Below are 23,980 nucleotides of genomic sequence, written 5' to 3'. Positions count from 1 at the left end.
GAGAAAAAACGATGTAAAGAAATTCCAAATTAAAAAGCTCAAGGATGGTGTATTCGTTAACATGAACGGATTGCATCGCAGTTGATAGGATGTTGACAGGAAATGTCATTCTTTAATGGAGCACACATAGACGAACCTTGCTCTGCCAGAAGGATGCATCAAAGGGCACTGCAGTTGATAACTATTGGCCCATCATCTGCCTATCACTGTTGTGGCAAACTGCTGAAAAGCATTTTGGCAGATGAGATTTGCACATATCTGGAATAGCAAGATTGGAGGAACAAAAGGGTAGTACTAGGATCAGTTACTTATTGATAGGAAAGATTCTCAAATCTACACATGTCATGGATAGATTATTGCAAAACATATAATCTGGTTCCACATAACTGAATGTATGGAAATATATGGAATAGTGACAAATGTGTTAGATTTATTGGAAAGAAGCATGAAACAATGGAAATTTGTCAATGACATCAAATAGAGAAGATCTTGGAGAAGTTCATGTGAAGTGAGTGAGTTTTCAGAGTGATAACTTGTCGCCTTGTAATTTGTTTTGAGTATAGTACCCTTGTCGTTTATATTATGAAAGGTAAATATGTGTTATGAATGGAAAAAGAAGGAACACTGCATAAACCATTTATTATTATTTATGGATGACTTAATATTGTATGCAAAGAACAAAAATCAGCTGAGTATGTTTGCAAGAACTGTTCAAATGTTCAGTAATAACATAGGTATAGAATTTGGCATGAAGAAGTGTGGTGTGCTGAAATTGAAAAGCATAAAAATTGTTGAAAATAAAAGAATTAAACTTTTGAATGGGGAAATGATAAAAGCGATCTAAGAATGATAATAAAAGAAACTGAAATGAAGGAAATAATAGAAAAAAAGTACAAGAAAAAACTACTGTTGGTTCTTAGATCAAGATTGAATGGGAGAAACAAGATATCTGCAGTACACACATAGACAGCAGTTATATTTTGATATGGGGCGGGTATTATTTAATGGAAAAATATGAGCTGAAAGATATTGACAGGAAGAAAAGAAAACGATGATAATGAATGAAGCTCTTTACCCAAAGAGTGATGTAGATTGTATGTGAAAAGACAAGTTCTAGTACGTGTAGAACGACGTGTAAAAGAAGAAAATAGTTGGAAAATTTACATTTTCAACTTTAAGTAAAAACTTATAAAGTGTGTGCTAAAATTTGAAAAATTGCAAGAGAGCGAATTAGTAAGAAGCAAGAAATTTAAAGCAATAGATGAACAAAAAGCAAAAGACAAGTGGATTGAGAATAAAATATATGACAAATTCAGTAGAGAACTACCAAAGGCAGTGGACAAGGAAAAAATCTGGCAATGGTTGTCAAAATGTGACTTGAAGTTTGAGACAAAAGCCTTAATATATGCTGCACAGGTGCAAGTGCTCAGGATAAATTATGTGAAGTATCGCATTGATAAAACGGCTGGAAGTCCCCTGTGTCAACTGTGTTGGCAAACTGGTGAGACTGTACAACAATTTGTCAGTAGTTGTGAGAGGTTTGCACAAAAGGAGTACAAGAAGTAGCATGCCAATATTACAAGAAAGGTCCATTGGGATATATGTTAGAAAAGGAGGTTAGAATGCAGTGAAAATGGTAGAAGCATGTTTTAAAAGGGGTGGTCGAGAGTGATACTGTGAAATTATGCTGGGATATGAATATCCAATGTGATAATATGATTGAATATCCAATGTGATAATATGATTGAAGCAAGGAGACCAGATTTAGTTTTGTTGGAAAAAAAAGGAGCACAAAGCAATAATCACTGATATAGCAGTACCAGCTGATGCGAATGTGGAGGAAAAAGAAAAGGAGAAAGTCGAAAAGTATCAAGACTTTAAAGATTGTGGAAGTTGAAGACGTTAGAAGTTGTACCTATTGTGATGGGAGTCCTGGGGCGTGTGACAACAGAATTTACTAGTAGATTTTAGAAAATTGGAATCCAGTGCAATGTTGGTGTACTTCAAAATGTAGTTAAAAAGTAGTACAAACCTGACCTCGTACAATGTACCATACATTTCAGGGAAGGGATAAAGAAAAAATAATGTCCACTCTTGCTATTTATGGACTAATGGTTAGGTGAGATAATGAGAGTTGAGGGAAATATGCAAATGAGATGCAGATGATTTTTCAAATAAAAAGCCTGTGTCAGAGAGAGAGAGTGTGTGTGTGTATCTTTGGCAGAAGTAAGTTCTGACAAATGTGCACTGGGGTTTGTTACCAAGAATTGCAAGAAGAAGAGCATATGGTTGGGAATTCTTTACAATAGATAGATAAAGAAATATCGATATCATGGTCAAGAAAGGATGAAGGAATTTTGCCACTCATACCGACGGTATAACCTATTAAAAGAAATTTAGGCCGGCCTTAGATTTCCGGGAGTTAAACAAGTATATATCTTGTCACACAAAAGATGGAATTGACGTGTGTGAAAAGTCATGACAAACTTGGGGAAAATAGATGGGCACTAAAATCGTGGACCTAAATTCGGCCTACCCTAAAATTCCTGTAGATAAAAAGCTATGGCAGTATCAATCGTAGAATACAAAGGTTATTGTTTGACCATATTAGGATTTTGACTGAATTCTGCACCAAAAATCATGATGGTAGTTCTTAAGATTGTATTGGCCAAAGATGATGCAGTAAAGAGAGGTATCTGCTCATACATCAATGATGTACTAGTGGACGAAACTGAGGTGACTGCGGAAAGGGTGAGAGATCATGTCAAAACATGGATTGATGGCAAAACCGTTAATGTCACTGGAAAACGAAATGGCTTTGAAATTAAGACTACAGGCAGTAAAGTTGATGTTTAGATGAAGAAATAAGATTCCAGAAGCCAAGGATGGCTTGACCAAAAGAGAGTTTTTCTCTGTATGTGGAAAGTTGGTTGCCCATTACCCTATAGTTGGATGATTGCAAACTGCGTGCAGTTTTATTAAAAGGTAGATGGGTACAGACAGTTGGGAAGATGCAATTGATCAAGAAGTGCTGCTCATGATACAAGAAGGTAAAAGGAGAATGGCAGATAAAAAGGAGCCATTAAGGGGTAATATGGAGTGATGGAAACAGCCTGACATTAGGGGTATTATTGGAAATACGAGGAGCGAGTGTTAAAGATGCTGCTTGACTATGAAAAAAAGGATGATAGCGCTCATATCAATGTTGCATAACTCGATGCTATGATGAAGGACATCAATCTGGCTTTAAAATGGGAAATACAGATAGTGAACGTTAAGGCAGACTTCACAACAGTGGCATCATGGATTAAATGTCTGGTGATAAGCAGATGAAGACAAAAGGAGCAGTGGAGATGCTTATTAAGCGCCGACTTGGAGCTCTTGGAGGCTTGATCCGAGAATTCAGATTGAAGGTAACTGTCACTTTGGTTCCATCATGTAAAAGAACTGGAGAGTAGCGATATGGTGGTAAATCAGAAATAAAATAGCAGAAAAGGTGAAGAGAGTTGTTGAGATGTTTATGGAAAGGAAGCCAGTAAAAAAGATATTAGTGGGAAATAGAATAATAGAGAGGCGTCATTGCACTATAAAAACGGTGGCATCGAGAAGTCCGAATTTCACCCCAAGAAGCTGCATTTTCATATGATATGGCACCAAAGACTGGCTAAGATGAAAAGTTAGTGCCACATTTTTACATACGACTGGCGACATCCATTGCCTCTAAAAAAGAAAGTGGAACAGGCACACGCAGAAATCAGGGTTGGTGAAGAGGTGTGAGTGAAAGCATCCAATTCTCATTGCACAACGCGCTGGGGAAGAGGTACTGTAACTGAAGGTGTCTTCAAAAACAAAATGGCAGTTAATGAAATGTGACGTCACATCTTAGACATATGGAGAGTTTCTTTGCCAGCAAAGGAAAAGGAGGTTGATGAAGTTCCTGGAGAAGAACCTATACAACAGTCGCACCACGAAGGAAGACAGACTATGAGACCAATCATTGATCTTAAAGATTAAGGGGTGTGTGATTAAAATGTAGTACAAATCTGACCTCGCACAACGTTCCGTCCGTTTCAAGGAAGGAATAAAGAAAAAAATGGCCGCTCTTGCTATTTATGGGCTGGTGGTCATGTGAAATAAGGAAAGGAAATAGGCAAATGAGATGCAGTCGATTTTTCAAATAAAAAGTTCATGTGTCAGAAAGAGTTCGTGTCTCTTTGGCAGAAGTAAGTTTTTGACAGATGTGCTCTGGGGTTTGATACTGAGAATTGCGAGGAGAGCATAACAGTTGGAAATCCTTTCTTTGGACATTACTTTCTAATAATACTAACATATTTAACTGCACAAAAGACTGCCTTGTTGGGAATAGCAAAAATCTTGTGGAAAGATGTTGATAGCATATGTTCATTTTTTATGATCCACGTATCAACTTAAAATCGGCAATGATAACAGCCAGATACAATATATCAGAAAAGAAATAATAATAATAATAATAATAATAAGAAGAAGAAGAAGAAGAAGAAGAAGAAGAAGAAGAAGAAGAAGAAGAAGAAGAAAAAGAAGTAAAGAGAATGATTATTTTCGTTATGGAAGAATACCTGAGCAGATATGTTGTAGTTTATGAAATATTTAATGTAATTAAAGTAGAATAAATCATGGTAGTGGTTGTAACCAAACGTTAACTAAAAATATTTCATTCTCTCTCTCTCTCCCCCCCCCCTCTCTCTCTAAATGAAAAAAATAAAAATTACCTTCAGATTTTCGATCTCGACCTGCATATTGTTGATCTCATTCGCAAGTTCCTCTTTCATCAATGTAATATCCACGATTCTCTCGCCTGCATAGAACAGGAATAGCGTATGTAACACAAAAAAAGGAAGGAAAAACAATAATTAAAAGAAGGCAAGACAGTAAAGTGACTCAATAGCACACAATAACAGTCTCCAAGGCTTCTTGTAACAGTCTGTCTGTGTTCTCCCCGCGGCCTCGTGCGAGATTTTGCGTCACTTTGCGAGACCGTTAGTTATAAAAGTTGTGAGCGTCACATCTTAATTTTTTCCTTGCCCCCCTCCACACCCCGACAGTTTGCTTCCACATGACGTAGACACGTGCGAACGCTTTAACAGTAAACCATGTTTTGGTTCCCTACAGTATTGGAACTTTAGCATCTTCATTTGCAGGATCGGCGGACTAAATGCGCGGAGTCAATATTTTAGAAAAAAAGCATAAACTGTTGCCAAGTTGAAATTGTTTAAAAACAAATCACAGTTAAATTTCCTACAAACAAAGTACATATCGTTTTGTCGAATATAACTTTGGAAAATAGCAGCAAACAATATTTTCTCTGGACAAACTGATGTTATATTTGAATAGAAAGTCCCGGTCTCTCATCAGAATGGGATCTGTTATCACTTTCCGTTCGTGTGCATTTATGGAGAGATATGTAGAACTCTGATGTATAGAGATGGCGAATAATACTTAGATGCTGTTGATTAAAAATAATTTTAAAAACGGTATTTTTACATGCAGGTTTAGAAGTAAAGTTAAAATTAGGACATTGCGTCACAAACAGGAAGTTCTTAGTGACACTTAGTGAATTAGATGGCTAGAACTTCATTTTCTTTTTAGTGAACCGCGGAAAAGAGTCGCTAAACTTTACGAGAGCTGCTTATGCCTCTGGGTTGATGGTATTATGTATGTATATTGTATGTTAAAAAAGAAAAAAAAGTGTTAAGCACTAAATGATTTTGTACTCTAATTATTAATAACTTTTAAAACCATTGTTAATTGAAGATAATAATGAAAAGAAGAGAGGAGAACAAACTGTTACTACGTGTCATCAAAACAACAACAACACTCAAGCTAACTACATGATAAGTCATTCTCCAGATAATCTGATGGGATTAAACGAATTGTCGATACAGAATCTGAACCAAAGCCATGTCGGTAAGCAGCAAGAAAAGTTGCTGTAAAAAGCCGATGCAAATACTACTAGATGATAAATTCAAAACGCTAAAAACTTCAAGACAAGAAAATCGACTTATCGTACGATAGAAAATCATGGAAAATATCTAAAGAGGTTTTTCTTTTGAATAAAATAAGTTTGTTTTTGTAATTATGAAAACAATTTTTTCTTTCATGCAAATAACTATGATCAAAAGCAACTTTTTTTTCAAAAATCATGTGATTTTTCCGATTAATGAAAACATCGTCTGCTGACAGCTGATTGGTGATTGATAATTTATGTCGGTTTCTTCCGGCTACTAGAAAAGTAGCGTGCCGTAAACTGTCGGAAGATGCCGATGCGACTTTGGGTAAAATTCTAGAATCAGTATCGAATTGTCTCCATAATGCTACAGTCATGCAGCCACTGAATACATTCATTCATTCATTCATTCATTCATTCATACATACATACGTACGTATGTATGTATTTATGTATGTATGTATGTATGTATTTATGTATGCTCGAACTCTGTAACACTTTCACTAATTCTTATAAGACATGATTAAAAGAAGCTTACGAAGTTTTCGGGTGGCATCTTTTTGTCTGTTCCGCGTCCGAACGTCAATATCTTGCACCGTCCGCCAGGCATCTCTCCGGAGTCGTTCTGCTACAAAACGATCCTTGTCTGATTGGTTGTAATTTATGGTGTTTGAAAGATTCCAGTCAGAATGGGTGTAGCGTGGATAAACAATGTGCCTAGAATAGAAATCGAATGCAACAAGATGATCGAAAATTACAATTTAGTTCGGTGGTGATTGGCCTGGACTTTGGGCCCTGTGTACTGTGTTCACGCTATGTCAGAGTGATTGTACAATTTCCACTACAACTAATCTCCCCATGTGATTGCTGGATTCTTGAAATAAATCATATAATTGAAACATTAATGAGGCAAATCAAAACATAATAACTTGCCGTTGCCCATTAAAACAGGAATACAACTAATTGTACCTACTCGGCGTTGTCCGATTGTGTTTTTAGCATTAATGTTTTTCACTAGATTTGCTAGATAATTAGTACAACACACGCACGCACACACACACACACACACAATATATATATATATATATATATATATATATAATTAAATCGTGGTAATATATATCTATAAAAGTGTATACGTACTATGTATTTTTATAGAATTGATAAATTCAGTGATTAATAAAAAAATTTAGCATAATAATATGCTTAAAATTTGAATAGATGATTTTAATATATCAAAAAAGACATTTTTTAAAGGAAATGTATGATGTATTATTTTGGGATTCTGTATGTAGTGTGCGTGTTCTTTTATATATGTGATTGTTTGTGTGTTTGTGTCTGTGTATATGTTTTACATGTGTGAATTGTATTTCTGTTTGTGTTTCTGTTTATATATACTTGTGTTCTCCCTGGATCGCCACCTTGTCGTGGTGGAGAACCTTGTGTGTTCCAATGAACCTGAGAGCGATGCCGTCCGGAGCCTAGGCTCCTGGTAGGGCCATCCTTGGCGGTAAGGTTGAAGGGGAGGTTCCAGACAAAGAGTGATCCAAAAGACCTTAACGGCTGATGCGGCGGATGATGACAATAATGACACAACGGCACTGAAGGCGGATGAAGGCTGCAACAGAAGAGAGTCTCCAGTCGTCGTGGTTCTCCATGCCATTGGAATCAGGCCCTCCTCTGCCAAGGGGCCGTGTGGTGGCTGCAGGCGCATCAGTCTCCCCACGTTAAAAGACATCACGCGCAGGCGTTCTCCCGAAAGGGAACACATCCTACTCTACATCATGGATGGAAAAGTCTTGTGACAGTTTTAGTCATTAAGCTCCCGGACTGAGGCAGAGAGAGCTCTCCCTTAATTACCGGATAGAAAAAGTCCTGTGGCGACCAGGAAGTGGTGACGGGAGCAGGACAGTGTAGTCTGGCAGCTCCTAGCTGCAACCTGGCACATAGGCGGTGGGTGCCAGATTCAGTCGCTAACCTCACGGACCGAGGCAGAAAGAGTTTTTCGGCAGCTGCATCCATGACATGACATCCAGTAGGGGAGGGGGGTTAGAAAAGGTACCCCTAAAAATAGCCTGCCTCAAAAAAACCCGTCTGGACTACCGCATCCAGAGGGATCACCACCACGCGGTCGGAAAAAGAAAGAAAACTTATGCCTATATTTTGGAACCTGGAATGTGAGGACCCTCATGGACAACAAAACAAGTGATCGACCCGAAAGAAGAACTGCCATTATCTCAAGAGAGCTAAGGAGGTTCCAGATTGACATAGCTGCGCTCTCTGAAACCCGACTGGCTAACGACGGGCAGCTGAGGGAGGAGAAAGGCGGGTACACCTTCTTTTGGAAAGGAAGGCCTGCAGAAGAGCCGCGTATCTATGGCGTGGGCTTTGCTATAAAGAACAGCCTCATCCGCCACCTCAATGAGCCCCCTGTTGGCATCAACGAACGCCTAATGACCATGCGCCTGATGCTTGCGGACAGCCAAATGGCCACTGTGATTAGTGCGTATGCTCCAACACTTGATGCACATGATGAAATAAAGGAGACCTTTTATGCTGACCTTGACACCATTTTATCCGGGGCCCCCAAGGGGGACAAGATAATCCTACTTGGGGATTTCAATGCCAGAGTGGGACGAGACCATCAGCACTGGAGAGGAACGCTTGGAAGAGAAGGAGTTGGGAACATTAACTCAAATGGTACACTCCTACTGACAAAGTGCTCAGAACATAACCCGATCATCACAGACACACTTTTCCGACAAAAAAACGCATTAAAAACATCATGGATGCACCCTCGAAGTAAAATCAGGCACCTCATTGACTATGTCATTGTCCGTGCCAAAGACCGCTGTGATGTGCTGAACACCAGGGCAATGACCAGTACAGACAATTGTTGGACCGACCACAGTCTTATTCGCTCCATCATGTCTATCCATTTAATGCGGAAGCAAAGGATGCAAAAAAGACAGAGCCGACCAAAGCTCAACATCGAGCAGCTGGGCGATATCACCTACCAACAACACCTTCAGGCAGCTCTTAGCGCGGACCTGCCCAAGCAGTATCCGCATGATGCTGAAGAGCACTGGAACAAGTTGTCCTCTGCCATCATGGACTCCAGTATAAGCATTCTAGGGCAGAAAAAGCAGAAACATCAGGATTGGTACGATGAAAACGATACCGAAATCCAACAGCTTATAGACACCAAGAGGCAAACTTTTATCACCTGGCAGAATAACATCAATTGCAAGGTTAAAAGAGCTGCCCATGCCAAGGCTAAAGCGGCTGTCCAATCGACAGTCAGGAAGCTGAAGGACCTCTGGTGGATGAAGAAGGCTCAGGAGATCCAGCAGTTTGCTGACTCTGGGGACACCAGAAGATTCTTTGAAGCCACAAAAGTGGTATACGGACCCAGCTACCGTTCTCTGGCCCCCCCCCTTCGGTCTAAGGATGGGCTCACACTGCTGAAAGGAAAAGGAGAAATAACAAATAGATGGAAAGAGCATTACGAGGATCTTCTGAACAGGGACACCACTCCAGAGATGGAGGCCCTTGAAAAACTCCCCCAACAGCCCATAATTGAGAGCATGGGAGAACCACCCAGTCTGGAAGAGGTGCAGGATGCAATTAGGAAGATGAAAAACAATGAGGCGGCTGGTTCTGACGGCATCCCAGCAGAAATCCTGAAGAAAGGCGGGCCTGATCTTCTCAGACACATCCGTGCCCTGCTGCTCAAAATATGGGAACAAGAGAAAATCCCTGCACAACTTAGAGATGCCCTAGTTGTCTCCATCTTTAAGAAGGGAGACAAGGCAAACTGTGGGAACTACCGGGGCATTTCTCTCCTCTCTACCACAGGGAAAGCCCTAGCTCGGGCTTTGGCCAACAGGCTTACACCCCTTGCAGAAACCATCCTTCCCGAGTCTCAAAGTGGTTTTCGACCAAATAGAGGCACGATGGACATGATCTTCACTGCTCGTCAACTCCAAGAAAAGTGCAGAGAGCAAAATTTACCATTATACATGGCTTTTATAGACCTTACTAAAGCCTTTGACTCTGTGAACCGTCAAGCCCTTTGGCTGGTTCTTGCGAGGTTTGGATGCCCAGAGAGGTACATTCGGGTACTGAGACTGCTACATGACAATATGTCAGCTACAGTCCTCAGTAGTAGTGGAGATGAAACAGAGCCCTTCAGGGTTGCCCCAACCCTGTTCTCCATCTTCATTACTGCTATCCTCCATCTCACGGACAAACATCTTCCCCATGGAGTTCGGATTATGTACAGAACTGACGGGCGACTTTTTAACATCAACAGATTTAGGGCCAAAGGTCGAACGAACACCATATCCATTATGGAGCTACAGTATGCAGACGATAACGCCCTTGTAGCCCTCTCAGAAGAGGACCTACAGTGTACACTGGTTGCCTTCACGAGGGCGTACAAACAGCTAGGACTAACAATTAATATAAAAAAAACCCAAATCCTCCATCAATCACCACCAAACAGTACTCCAGTCTCACCCCCAAACATCTCCATCGACAACGCTAGACTGGAAAATGTGGACCACTTCCCATACCTAGGCAGCATCCTATCATCAAAAGCCAACATAGATGATGAAATACAACACCGTCTCAGCTGTGCCAGTGGGGCTTTCTCAAGGCTAAGGAAGAGAGTATTTGAGAACCGTGACCTTCTGGCAAAGACCAAAATCATGGTATATAAAGCTGTCTTGCTGCCCACTCTTCTCTATGGATCGGAGACCTGGACCACATACAGGAGGCACGTAAAAACCCTGGAGACGTACCACCAAAGATGCCTCCGAAAAATCCTCAGAATTAGTTGGAAGGACCGACGCACCAACACCAGCGTCCTGAGTGAGGCTGACATTCCCACTATCACCGCTACTGTTGCTCAACGCCAGCTCAGATGGACTGGTCATGTTGTCTGAATGCCGGATATCCGCCTCCCAAAACAGATTTTCTACTCTCAGCTTGTTGAGGGAAAGCGTGCCCAGGGTGGCCAAAAGATGAGGTATAAGGACAACATCAAAGCAAATCTAAAGCGGTTTCACATGGACCTTGAGACATGGGAGGACGTGGCTGGGAGCAGGTTGGCATGGAGGAGCGCTGTCCACAAAGTGCTGCGCTTTATAGTAGTGACCTAAATCAAGCTGCTGCGGATAAACGCAAGCACAGAAAGGACAGATTATTAACCAGACACACCCAACCCCACCCCACCACCACTACCTTTATCTGCCCAAATTGCACAAGACAAATTGGGTCTAGGATTGGGCTCTATGCTCACCTGAGGACCCACAGAAGCCACAACGGAGGACAATCTTACTCGGACACGAGTGACCGCCGATGATATACTTGTGAATTTTTAGTTTTAAGACTAGACCAGAAATGGCCACAGTTGTCTTCAGAAAACGGAATGAAAAGAAGATGAAGGAGAAAAATAAAGATAAAACTGGGGCGATGGTTGTTGAGTAATAAAAAGCCCAACGGATGGCGAAAAACTGTGGACAATAAATTAAAGGGGAAAAAATGAAAAAAATATGAAAATGATGTTAACAAGAAAAAAGAAAATTGACATTGCGAAAATCCTCCATCGATAAACACACTCACATTTATTAATTTATTTAATATTATTAACTAGTAGCACTAATTGCTATGAAATCTGTTTATGTACGAATGTAGAGAAGTAATCGGAAATCCTGTTTCAACGTTGCCTGTAACGAAGAGTATTTAAAGAGAAAAAGTGTACATTTATGATGGGTTGGCCATCCATACATACGTATAACCGTGTGTGAATGTATCATTGTGTGTCTGTGTGTGCTTTTACTGAGCTGAATGATTTATATTAATTATTTTTTTCTATATTGAAGAACGACGTAAAAGAAAGTTCGTAAAAATATAAAACGAGATGTCAGAAGAGTCAATTTGTTAAACGTGGGCGAAGGCAATAACGCAAAAGTTTATGGTCGTATTCTAAAAATACGAACTTTTAATCTGAAGAGCGACTTTTTCTTTTATTAATGTGTAGTGGCAACTGACGTTCCCATCATTCTGCTAAACTAAGAAGTAAATGGGAGCGTTCGTTATTTATAAGTCTCAGATCAACATAATATGTATGAAAAAAAAATGCATTTAGGAAGTCGAATAATTCACCGATGTCATGTAGCGAAATATAACTTTCAGAAAAAAAGGACCCGGTGATTTGGAGTTTCGTGAGAAGAGTAAAATCAAAGGGAAATATGTTTGTTATTACTTATGTTATGTTTATGCTTCTGAGAGAGCAAGTCAGTGTGAGTAAATCGCAACATTTATTATACGGCGAGAAAATGTATGTAATCTTGCACAAAAACATGCTGCAGTATTAACGTAAAATGGTGAGTGCTAAAAACGTTGCAACTGTTTGTTTTCTATTCTGTCGATAATTAGAGGAAAAACGTTTCCATTTTATTATATATAGAGATATAATGTTGAGATTGACGCGTTGTTAAAGGGGGTCCTGACCTCTTTCCTTCCGTTTTCTTTTTTATTTTTCTCTTTCTCGTGCCTCCTAAAAATAAACAAAACAAAAAGAAAAACAACTAATGTGCGATTGACTTACTGTATGTGAAAGGTAAAGGGGCGAATGTGTACATTTTATAAATATATTAGTGTGAGAGGGGTAACCCTACTGAAAGTCACTTTTGCTAATAATGTTTAATTTTAATTTTTATTTTTCGTTTCATTCTACCTTTTTTATTTTATTAAATATATTAGCTTTCCATTTAATAATTCTTAGTCAAGTCAACCAATGAAAAGACGATTAACATCGTCGAAACGTAATTGTTTTTGTTTTCTGGTGTTTATACGGTTTCACAATTAAGTTTGAAAAAAAAAGTTTGAAAAAGATTGGAATCTGTAAACAATTTCCAAACTAAAATTTAAAAGGCGTGAAGTTTTTTTTTAATTTGGATTATTTATCAATCCTTGGTTTTTACAATACATAACATAGATACCAAAACATTTATTTACAAACTATTTTGGGAGTGTTTAGTAATTAAAAATATTTCGAGAGAATAAACTCCTATTTGTTTGGAAGGTGTAAGGTAAAAAAAAAAAAAACATTTTCAGGGGACGTAACTCGGTATCTTCGAAAGAAAGGCTATCTTTCTTGTTTTGATAAAAATTGACGAAATTTTTACTCTGATAGGTAAAAGATAAGTTGTTAACAAAATCCTGGGGATGCCATGTTTAAGGCAAGAGTGGAGTTCAAATTTTCTTGGAATTATTAAGTGATAATGTTTAATTTTTAATAATAATAGTAATAATAAAAACAGAGCCAAACGTATTTCCCTTACCTGGCTGGATTGTAGATTGCCTTTGAATTTAAGACGCCCTTCTGCATGCCGTAACTGTTATGTCTGTTAATGTCAGTAATAAATGGAAATCCCCGCCTAAGGTCACTGACAATAATAGAGTTGGCCGTTTGACAACGAGACATCACGATCGAATCCCGGTGGAAATCTCGGTAAGATGACATTCTGGAGAAATAAAGAAAACAGTATCGATTTCATATATGCACCAATTGCATAATTTTATGTCGAAAATGACAATGCTCAAGTGGGAAAAATATATAAAAGTTGTTGCCTAAAACATAAAATATATAAAAGTTGTTGCCTAAAACATAGAATATATATACACTCGTGAACAAAAAAAATGGGCCATGATTAAAATTGGAACAAAAAAATGGGCCATGATTGAAATTGGAAAGAAAACAGTTTTTAAAATTTTTATCGCTTGTTTGCTAATAATTAGCTGTTATTTAGTATTTTTCAGATTATTAGTATTAAAGATGAGTCCAAGAAAAGTAAGACGACATCTTGACGAAAAAATTAAAAACCGAATTGCAGGATTACGACAGGCAAATTTGACTTACAAGCAGATTTTCGACATTTTGAAAGAAGAAAAGGTGGCAACATCTCTTTCAGCTGTGAAGAGAATTGGGCAATGGTTCGAAATTGAAGGCACAGTGAGCAGGAAAGTTGGTTCTGGTCGCCCCAGAGCAGCCACAACGAAGGACGATCACAGGCTTAAAATGACCGTTTTGAAGGATCGCAAAAAAACTTATGTTGACCATAGCAAACAATTCGAAACAGCAAAAGGAAATTCTCTTTCTAGAGTGACAATATCCAGAAGGATGAAGGAAGTGGGATTTTCATCAAAAAGATGTGCAAAAAAGCCTTTGTTAACTAAGAAGAACATCAGCGACAGAAAGACATTTGCATCATGTTATGGTACGAAAGATGCAGATTGGTTTAGAAATGTTTTCTGGTCGGACGAATCAAGATTTTACCTTGCCAGTGATGCATCCGAAGATCCGGAGAAGGATTTTCACCGAATTGCATAAAAACCACAGTAAAACATGGAAACGGAGGAATAATGGTATGGGGGACCTTTTCTGCTGCAGGAGTTGGGGAAATTATCAGATGTGATGCGTCAATTAATGCCAAAGAATACATTCAAATATTAGAAAGAGGTCTATTACCAAGCATCCAGAAGTTAGAAATGAACAATGACATTATTTTTCAACATGATAATGCCCCTGCACACACAGCAAAAGTCACAAAGAAGTGTCTTACTGATAATTCGATTGATGTGATGTTTTGGCCTGGCCAAAGCCCAGATTTAAACCCAATGGAAAATATTTGGGCTATAATATCTCGTGCATTAGTTAGAAAAACTTTTTCCAACAAAGAAAAATTATGGGAAGCAGTACAAAGAGAATGGAATAACATCTCATCTTCACAGTGCTCCAAGTTGGTTGAGAGCATGATAAAAAGAATTGATCTTTTAAAAAGATCTAAGGGCAATTCCATTCCATACTAAGTTTTTATTAAAGTAAATATCTTGCTCTTTATATTTTTTTACTCATTTTTGTTTATTATTTAATTGCATTTTGTGTAATGAAGCTTTTTGTGCAATAAATTGTAAATTTCTTTCCTGGCCCATTTTTTTTTGTTCATGAGTGTATGTTGTTGCCTAAAACATAAAATGTATAAATGTTGTTGCCTAAAACATAAAATATATAAAATTTGTTGCCTAAACCATAAAATATATAAAAGTTGTTGCCTAAACCATAAAATATATAAAAGTTGTTGCCTAAAACATAAAATATATAAAAGTTGTTGCCTAAACCATAAAATATATAAAAGTTGTTGCCTAAAACATAATATATATAAAAGTTGTTGCCTAAAACATAAAATATATAAAAGTTGTTGCCTAAACCATAAAATATATAAAAGTTGTTGCCTAAACCATAAAATATATAAAAGTTGTTGCCTAAAACATAATATATATAAAAGTTGTTGCCTAAAACATAAAATATATAAAAGTTGTTGCCTAAACCATAAAATATATAAAAGTTGTTGCCTAAACCATAAAATAAATAAAAGTTTGTTGCCTTAAACATAAAATATATAAAAGTCGTTGCCTAAGCCATAAAATATATAAAAGTTGTTGCCTAAAAGATAAAATATATAAAGGTGGTTGCCTAAACAATAAAATATATAAAAGTTGTTGCCTAAACCATAAAATATATAAAAGTTGTTGCCTAAACCATAAAATAAATAAAAGTTTGTTGCCTTAAACATAAAATATATAAAAGTCGTTGCCTAAGCCATAAAATGTATAAAAGTTGTTGCCTAAAAGATAAAATATATAAAGGTGGTTGCCTAAACAATAAAATATATAAAAGTTGTTGCCTAAACCATAAAATATATAAAAGTTGTTGCCTAAACCATAAAATAAATAAAAGTTTGTTGCCTTAAACATAAAATATATAAAAGTCGTTGCCTAAGCCATAAAATATATAAAAGTTGTTGCCTAAAAGATAAAATATATAAAAGTTGTTGCCTAAACAATAAAATATATAAAAGTTGTTGCCTAAACCATAAAATACATAAAAGTTATTGCCTAAAACATAAAATATATAAAAGTTGTTGCTTAAAACATAAAAAATATAAAATTTGTATCATAAAACATAAAATATATAAAATTTGTTGCCTAAAACATAACATAGCAAAAAATATACATATGTTATTACATTACATGTAATAAATGCAATAAATATATTTGACATTTCATCACATAAGTTTTTATAACGATTCACATAATCGAATTCCTATTCCAAAATGTTATTGCCATATTGAAAAATGTATTTTTAGAATACGCGAGGGTCGGAAATAAAGGAAAAAATAAAAATGGTGAAGAAACGGTAAACATACGGAAACGATCGCATTTGCATATCTGTATTTATTTATTTCTCATGCTCAAAACAAACGTAACACAAACCTATAATACTAGATATCACATAAAAGTGCAAACATAAAAAGCAATCAAACATGTTGAAAATCATTTGTTAACTTGTCATGTGCAGAAGAAAAGACACAGCTGCACATTTTGAATAACTAGGATTTCAGATTTGCAAAGTGAAACAATCTTGACGAATTGTTCTTCGTAGGTGAGATTTCAAGGGTTAAGCATGAATATGTTACCTATAGTTTGTTGGGTTAGTCATTTGACATGAAGAGGGTGATGTTTTTGTATGAGAGATATTTCTGAGCCTGATCACATCTGATCTGAAAAGAAAAAACAGTTCAGCAAAGAAACAAAATCGCTGTTCACAGCTGCACAGAAAAATGTGATAGAAGAGCAAACTATATCAAAACCAAAATAAACAAAACGTAAGGAAACACTAAAATGTAGATATTGTATAGAAAGAAAGGAAACAGTACTTTACGTTAATGCAGTAAACGAGCTTAAAAAATTAAAAAAAACACATGCATGATTGTATGTGAAAGAGAGTACACGAGGCACTATGCATTTTGATCATACAGACAAATAGTACAGACACAAAACGGAGACAATATCGTAAAATAAAAATGATTAAAATCATTTGAGACATGGAAATACAAACTCATTCAATCAGGGTGACTGGAGGAAATAATAATCAACGAGAAAGAAAAAAATGTCGTATTGTAGATTTCGCTGTCTCAGCAATTCACTTGTTGAAGGAAATAGAAAAAAGGAAGAAAACACATAAAAGTTGCTAGAGAAATTAATAGAATATGAAATATGAAGAAATCGCTATAATATCAATAACTGTAGAAACATTAGAGACAATCTTGAAATATTTGAAAAACGACTGCGAGAAATTGAAATCGAAGAGAAGATTGAGACTATAAAACGCACGGCAATGAAGAACTGCTTAAATGTTTGAATGCGAAACCAAACGCAATCACAGATAAGTTGAAATAGAACAAAAAATATGAAAAGAACATCAGACGAGCCCAAGAGAATTGAAACTACCAGAATTTTATTGACTCCAAAACACATGCATACACACACCTGTTGTGTGTATGCATGTTATTATTTTGTGGTACCAGCCGACGCTAGTACCACAAAATAATTAAAAGTCAAGAAGAGTTGAAAGATTGGAGAGTGTGAGCACCAACCAGACCTCAATTGTAATGGTGCAGATGATTTTTTTTTATCAAAAGCTAATCTTACTTCACATCCAAACCCGACCCTCAAGACTGTCATGCGCATGGAATATGTGCCTACATTAAGGATACCTCACACACACACACACACACACACACACACACACACACACACACACACACACACACACACACACACACACACACATATGTTATTACATTATATATAATAAAATATATTTTATTTATTTTATATATTTTGTTACATTACATGTAATAAAATATATTTTATTTATCTTGACGCACATGAGAGATACTGTGAATCTTTAGAGTTGGCTGTAATAGGAAATCTTGTATCCGGTCTTTCTAAAACTAATATGGCGAAACAAGACGTTACTCACACTTGTTTTGTATTCAATTATTTTTTGGCCTGGGGAGTCTATAAACACTACAATTGGTAAGTCTTTTTTTATTTATGTTTATTTATGTTTTTATTAATGTTTTTTATTAATGTTTTTTATTTATGTTTTTTATTTATGTTTTTTATTTATGTTTTTTTATTTATGTTTTTTTATTTATGTTTTTTATTTATGTTTTTTTATTATTTTAATTTATGTTTTTTAATTATGTTTTTTATTTATGTTTTTTTATTTATATTTTTTATTTATGTTTTTTTATTTATGTTTTTTTATTTATGTTTTTTATTTATGTTTTTTTTATTTATATTTTTTATTTATGTTTTCTTATTTATGTTTTTTTATTTATATTTTTTATTTATGTTTTTTTATTTATATTTTTTATTTATGTTTTTTTATTTATGTTTTTTTATTTATGTTTTTTATTTATGTTTTTTTTATTTATGTTTTTTATTTATGTTTTTTTATTTATGTTTTTTATTTATGTTTTTTATATATGTTTTTTATGTTTTTTATTTATGTTTTTTATTTATGTTTTTTTATTTATGTTTTTTTATTTATGTTTTTTTTTAATTCATGTTTTTTATTTATGTTTTTTATTTATGTTTTTATTTATGTTTTTTATTTATGTTTTTTATTTATGTTTTTATTTATGTTTTTTTATTTATGTTTTTTTTTATTTATGTTTTTTATTTATGTTTTTTATTTATGTTTTTTATTCATGTTTTTATTTATGTTTTTTATTTATGTTTTTTAATTTATGTTTTTTATTTATGTTTTTTTATTTATGTTTTTTATTTATATTTTTTATTTATATTTTTTATTTATGTTTTTTTATTTATGTTTTTTAATTTATGTTTTTATTTATGTTTTTTATTTATGTTTTTTTATTTATGTTTTTTATTTATATTTTTTATTTATGTTTTTTATTTATGTTTTTTATTTATGTTTTTTATTTATGTTTTTTATTTATATTTTTTATTTATGTTTTTTTTATTTATGTTTTTTATTTATGTTTTTTTATTTATGTTTTTTAATTTATGTTTTTTATTTATGTTTTTTATTTATGTTTTTTATTTATATTTTTAATTTATGTTTTTTTTATTTATGTTTTTTTTATTTATGTTTTTTATTTATGTTTTTTTATGTTTTTTTTATGTTTTTTATTTATGTTTTTTATTTATGCTTTTTTATATATGTTTTTTTTATGTTTTTTTATTTATGTTTTTATTTATGTTTTTATTTATGTTTTTTATTTATGTTTTTATTATGTTTTTTATTTATATTTTTTATTTATATTTTTTATTTATGTTTTTTTATTTATGTTTTTTAATTTATGTTTTTTATTTATGTTTTTTATTTATGTTTTTTTATTTATGTTTTTTATTTATATTTTTTATTTATGTTTTTTAATTTATGTTTTTTATTTATGTTTTTTATTTATGTTTTTTATTTATATTTTTTATTAATGTTTTTTTTATTTATGTTTTTTATTTATGTTTTTTTATTTATGTTTTTTAATTTATGTTTTTTATTTATGTTTTTTATTTATGTTTTTTATTTATATTTTTTATTTATGTTTTTTTATTTATGTTTTTTTATTTATGTTTTTTATTTATGTTTTTTATGTTTTTTATGTTTTTTATTTATGTTTTTTATTTATGCTTTTTTATATATGTTTTTTTATGTTTTTTATTTATGTTTTTATTTATGTTTTTATTTATGTTTTTTTATTTATGCTTTTTATTTATGTTTTTTTTTGTTTTTTATTCATGTTTTTTATTTATGTTTTTTATTTATGTTTTTATTTATGTTTTTTTTATTTATGTTTTTTTTATTTATGTTTTTTTTATTTATGTTTTTTTTATTTATGTTTTTTATTTATGTTTTTTATTCATGTTTTTATTTATGTTTTTTTATTTATGTTTTTATTTATGTTTTTATTTATGTTTTTTTATTTATGTTTTTATTCATGTTTTTTATTTATGTTTTTTATTTATGTTTTTTTATTTATGTTTTTTATTTATGTTTTTTATTTATGTTTTTTTATTCATGTTTTTTTATTAATGTCTTTTTATTTATGTTTTTTTATTTATGATTTTTATTTATGATTTTTTATTTATGTCTTTTTATTTATGTTTTTTTATTTATGATTTTTATTTATGTTTTTTTATTTATGCTTTTTATTTATGTTTTTTTTGTTTTTTATTCATGCTTTTTATTTATGTTTTTTATTTATGTTTTTATTTATGTTTTTTTTATTTATGTTTTTTTTTATTTATGTTTTTTATTTATGTTTTTTATTCATGTTTTTTATTTATGTTTTTTTTTATTTATGTTTTTATTTATGTTTTTTTTATTTATGTTTTTTATTTATGTTTTTTATTTATGTTTTTTATTCATGTTTTTATTTATGTTTTTTTTTATTTATGTTTTTTGTTTATGTTTTTATTTATGTTTTTTTTTATTTATGTTTTTTTTATTTATGTTTTTTTTATTTATGTTTTTTTTATTTATGTTTTTTTTATTTATGTTTTTTTTATTTATGTTTTTTATTTATGTTTTTTATTCATGTTTTTTTAATTTATGTTTTTTTTATTTATGTTTTTTTTATTTATGTTTTTTATTTATGTTTTTTATTCATGTTTTATTTATGTTTTTTTATTTATGTTTTTATTTATGTTTTTATTTATGTTTTTTTATTTATGTTTTTATTCATGTTTTTTATTTATGTTTTTTATTTATGTTTTTTTATTTATGTTTTTTATTTATGTTTTTTATTTATGTTTTTTTATTCATGTTTTTTTTATTTATGTCTTTTTATTAATTTTTTTTATTTATGATTTTTATTTATGATTTTTTATTTATGTCTTTTTATTTATGTTTTTTTTATTTATGATTTTTATTTATGTTTTTTTATTTATGTTTTTTATTTATGTTTTTTATTTATGTTTTTTTATTTATGATGTTTATTTATGTTTTTGAAGACTTTGCACATTTTGTTCATCTTTTTTCTTTGCCATATTATTTCTGCTTTTCACATGATAAACTTTCTAGTCGTTTGTTAGATACATCAATTCGTCTCTGAGAAGTTGTTTAATAGTCTTCCGCTATTTAATGAAACACGTGTAAGACATACTATAAGGGAAATTCAAATGTTTCTTTAAACGTTTGAGTGTGAATTAATTCTATAATTTTTTGAATTATAACTAACACTATACATACTCTGAACATCGAAATTCACTTTTATTTCGTACAATTGAAAACATAATACTAAATTTCTCTACATAAGAAAAAACAGGTTGAATCAAGTATAGCGAGAGATAAACAGATAGTTAAGGGACAGGCTTGTACAAAAGTTAATTAAACGAATTAAATGAAATGGTTTTAAGAAATAACTCACTACCAAAATTAAGAATATTTTAACATATACTTTGTCTCATAAAAAATGAAAAATAACAAGCGAGAAAACAACCGTACATTTACTTGGATGAAGTATAATTATAAATATATATCTATATAATAAATAATTAGTTTTATACCTACAGACACTAGTGTTCTATCCTTTCAGATTCATCAATGCAAGAAGTTACAATTGTCATTGGTCATGGGATTCGAACCCATCTACAAGCCATCTATACGGCTTTCTCACATTGACACACCGGTTCCTGTCAGATCACCGAAGTTAAGCAACGTTGAGTCTGGTCATTGCTAAAATGGGTGACCAATTTGGCAATTCTAGGTGCTGTATGTAGGAGGACGTCGACACCTCCCTGCAAAAAGTTGCAAAAACCTAACGTCATCATCTCCCCTAACAGGGATATACATGTGACTGGGGACCGCTTGTGAATTTCATACTCCCATGAAACTTTCTCCTTTGGAGGAAGCCGGTTAAACCCAAATAGGGTTGGTGCTGACTGAACACACACACACAAAGCCATCTCTGACTCCATTAGCAAGGGACATAATCCCAGAGTCACCATCAACTGCAGAGAGAATTAAGTGAAATTTAACATTTATGAAGCCAAATACTTCAAGACTAAAATACTAAAGTTATCTACAGTGATCAAGCGACAGAGAAATTGCGATCTTGCACATCAGCCAACTGACCGACTTTGAATTTCATAGAGAGTGTTTACTTTTTAAAGAGGCAGAGCAGAAATATATATATATATATATATATATATATATATATATATATATATATATATATATATATATATATATATATATACTAGCAAATGTACCCGTCGTTGACTGGGTTCAAAAACAGCCTACAGAAAATGAACTCTGATTTATGTAAATATGATAGGTTATGAAAAGGAAGGGTTGTAAAGAGATAGCTTCGAATTTGGGGGTATCAAAACAAAAGCAAAATATGATGAAAGTGAAAATAAAATAGATAAACCCCATAATTTTATTATACCATACTTCTTCAAATTGGAACATAATTATCAAAGTATACTTACGCAGATAGATATGAAAAGTCTTTATTAAAGTTTGTGCCTATTTCCATTCTATGGAGGCCAGGCGCAAATGCAGACCCCACAATTTTATTATACCATCCCTATTTAAATTAAAACATACTTATCAAAGTATTATTATGTACATCTATATAAAAAAACTTGTAAACGTTTTTTTTTTAAATTTTTTATTCCATACTTTGTGGACCAGACCCCACAATTTTAATGAATCATCGTTCTGCCAGATCAAATATATCCATCCCTGTGTCTCGATACATCATCTATCATTATATGTGATCAGTTTTCTATAATAGTCAACCATATAGGAGCCTATTCGTGACCAGACACACACACAGACGTCCAGCTTTATATATATATATATATATATATATATATATATATATATATATATATATATATATAGTAAGTTATAAAATGTATATGGCGATTAAGCTACACTGAATATTCCGCGTTTCATCCACTCTAGGATTCTTCAGGCTTAGGCGCATAAGCCTGAAGAATCAGACAGACCATACTTAGTGTTGGAACTCTCTGATAAATACTTATTAACCGTAACAGCAAATGAGACTGAGTCATGATAGATCGTGTCAAAACAAAACTCTTCAAATTCTGCACAATGTAACCATTTTTTCTCATACAGAAACTATCATCGCATTTGATCCTGAATCTGAATCTGTTCATTCACCAGAACCTGCTCCTGTCATAACTCATAGTGGTCGTTGTATACATTGGCTTTGCAAATCTGCAGACTTTGACATCTATTTTTTGTCTTTTCTTTCTCAAAAACCTGTGCTATGCCTAATTATTCACCCTTGTTCCTATTTACAATGTCTCCCCACGGGACAGAGTTAGACACTAGGGTTGTTTTTTTAATCTGGAGAAAAGGAACAAAAATAAAAATTGTCTCAGTCGTGAAGCATTCCATGATGTCGTTGATGCACGAGTGCTATGCAGTAGTTACACTGTGTGAAATTCCAAAAGATTGACAAAGAAAATGTGAGAAAAACTGTGAACATCTGTCAGTAGTAACAGTGGTGGGCACACCGAAAATAAAGATCCAATCCACACTGACATAGAACAAGAAATTGAAGTGCAGCATCTGAAGAACAGATACTACACTTTGATCTTGACCCGAAAGCGACCCTTGTTCATCCTTTTTTAGCCTCCAGCTATCTGGAGAAGAAGTATTGTAGGAAACAGATTCGCACTATTCTGGTATCAGCAAAAACTCCGACACACAGACAATCTGTTAGTAACTTCCAGTTAATAATAACCATATGGCAAATTGTCGCCCTTGGTTGGTTGCATAGTGCTTGTAACTGCTGCTGGTGCTGGTGGTACCATAATCATTTTTTGCTAGACTCATATTCCACAAACAATCTCTTTGTAAACATGGGTTTTTAAGCTTTGGCTATTCTGATCAATGTCTTAGACATCTCGCCACTGTTGTCACCGAATGCATTTTCCAAGGTTAATGAGTTGTAATTGTATGAGCTGAAGGACTTAACAATTAATTCAGGTGTGACATTCGAATATTTACAATCTATACACTAAATTCATAAGTAAAAATGCATGCACTGATTTCACTAAGCACACAATAAA

General features: G+C 33.1%; 1 protein-coding gene across 1 annotated transcript in view; it reads right to left on the bottom strand.

Moving 5' to 3' along the window:
* LOC145266473 (tektin-3-like) overlaps positions 1-23,980 on the bottom strand; it is a 118,843-nt gene that overhangs the window by 58,862 nt on the left and 36,001 nt on the right. Inside the window, exons 2-4 of the mRNA XM_080122160.1 lie at positions 13,336-13,518; positions 6,522-6,700; positions 4,749-4,834 (exon numbers count right to left, since the gene is read on the bottom strand). Coding sequence (XP_079978286.1) covers positions 4,749-4,834; positions 6,522-6,700; positions 13,336-13,518 — 448 coding nt within the window. The remainder of the gene's footprint in view (positions 1-4,748; positions 4,835-6,521; positions 6,701-13,335; positions 13,519-23,980) is intronic.

This window comes from Euprymna scolopes, chromosome 41, assembly GCF_053919585.1.
Source record: "Euprymna scolopes isolate OS-2025 chromosome 41, ASM5391958v1, whole genome shotgun sequence".
In the NCBI taxonomy this organism is placed as follows: Eukaryota; Metazoa; Mollusca; class Cephalopoda; order Sepiida; family Sepiolidae; genus Euprymna; species Euprymna scolopes.
This window is presented reverse-complemented; position numbering and strand designations above follow the sequence as displayed.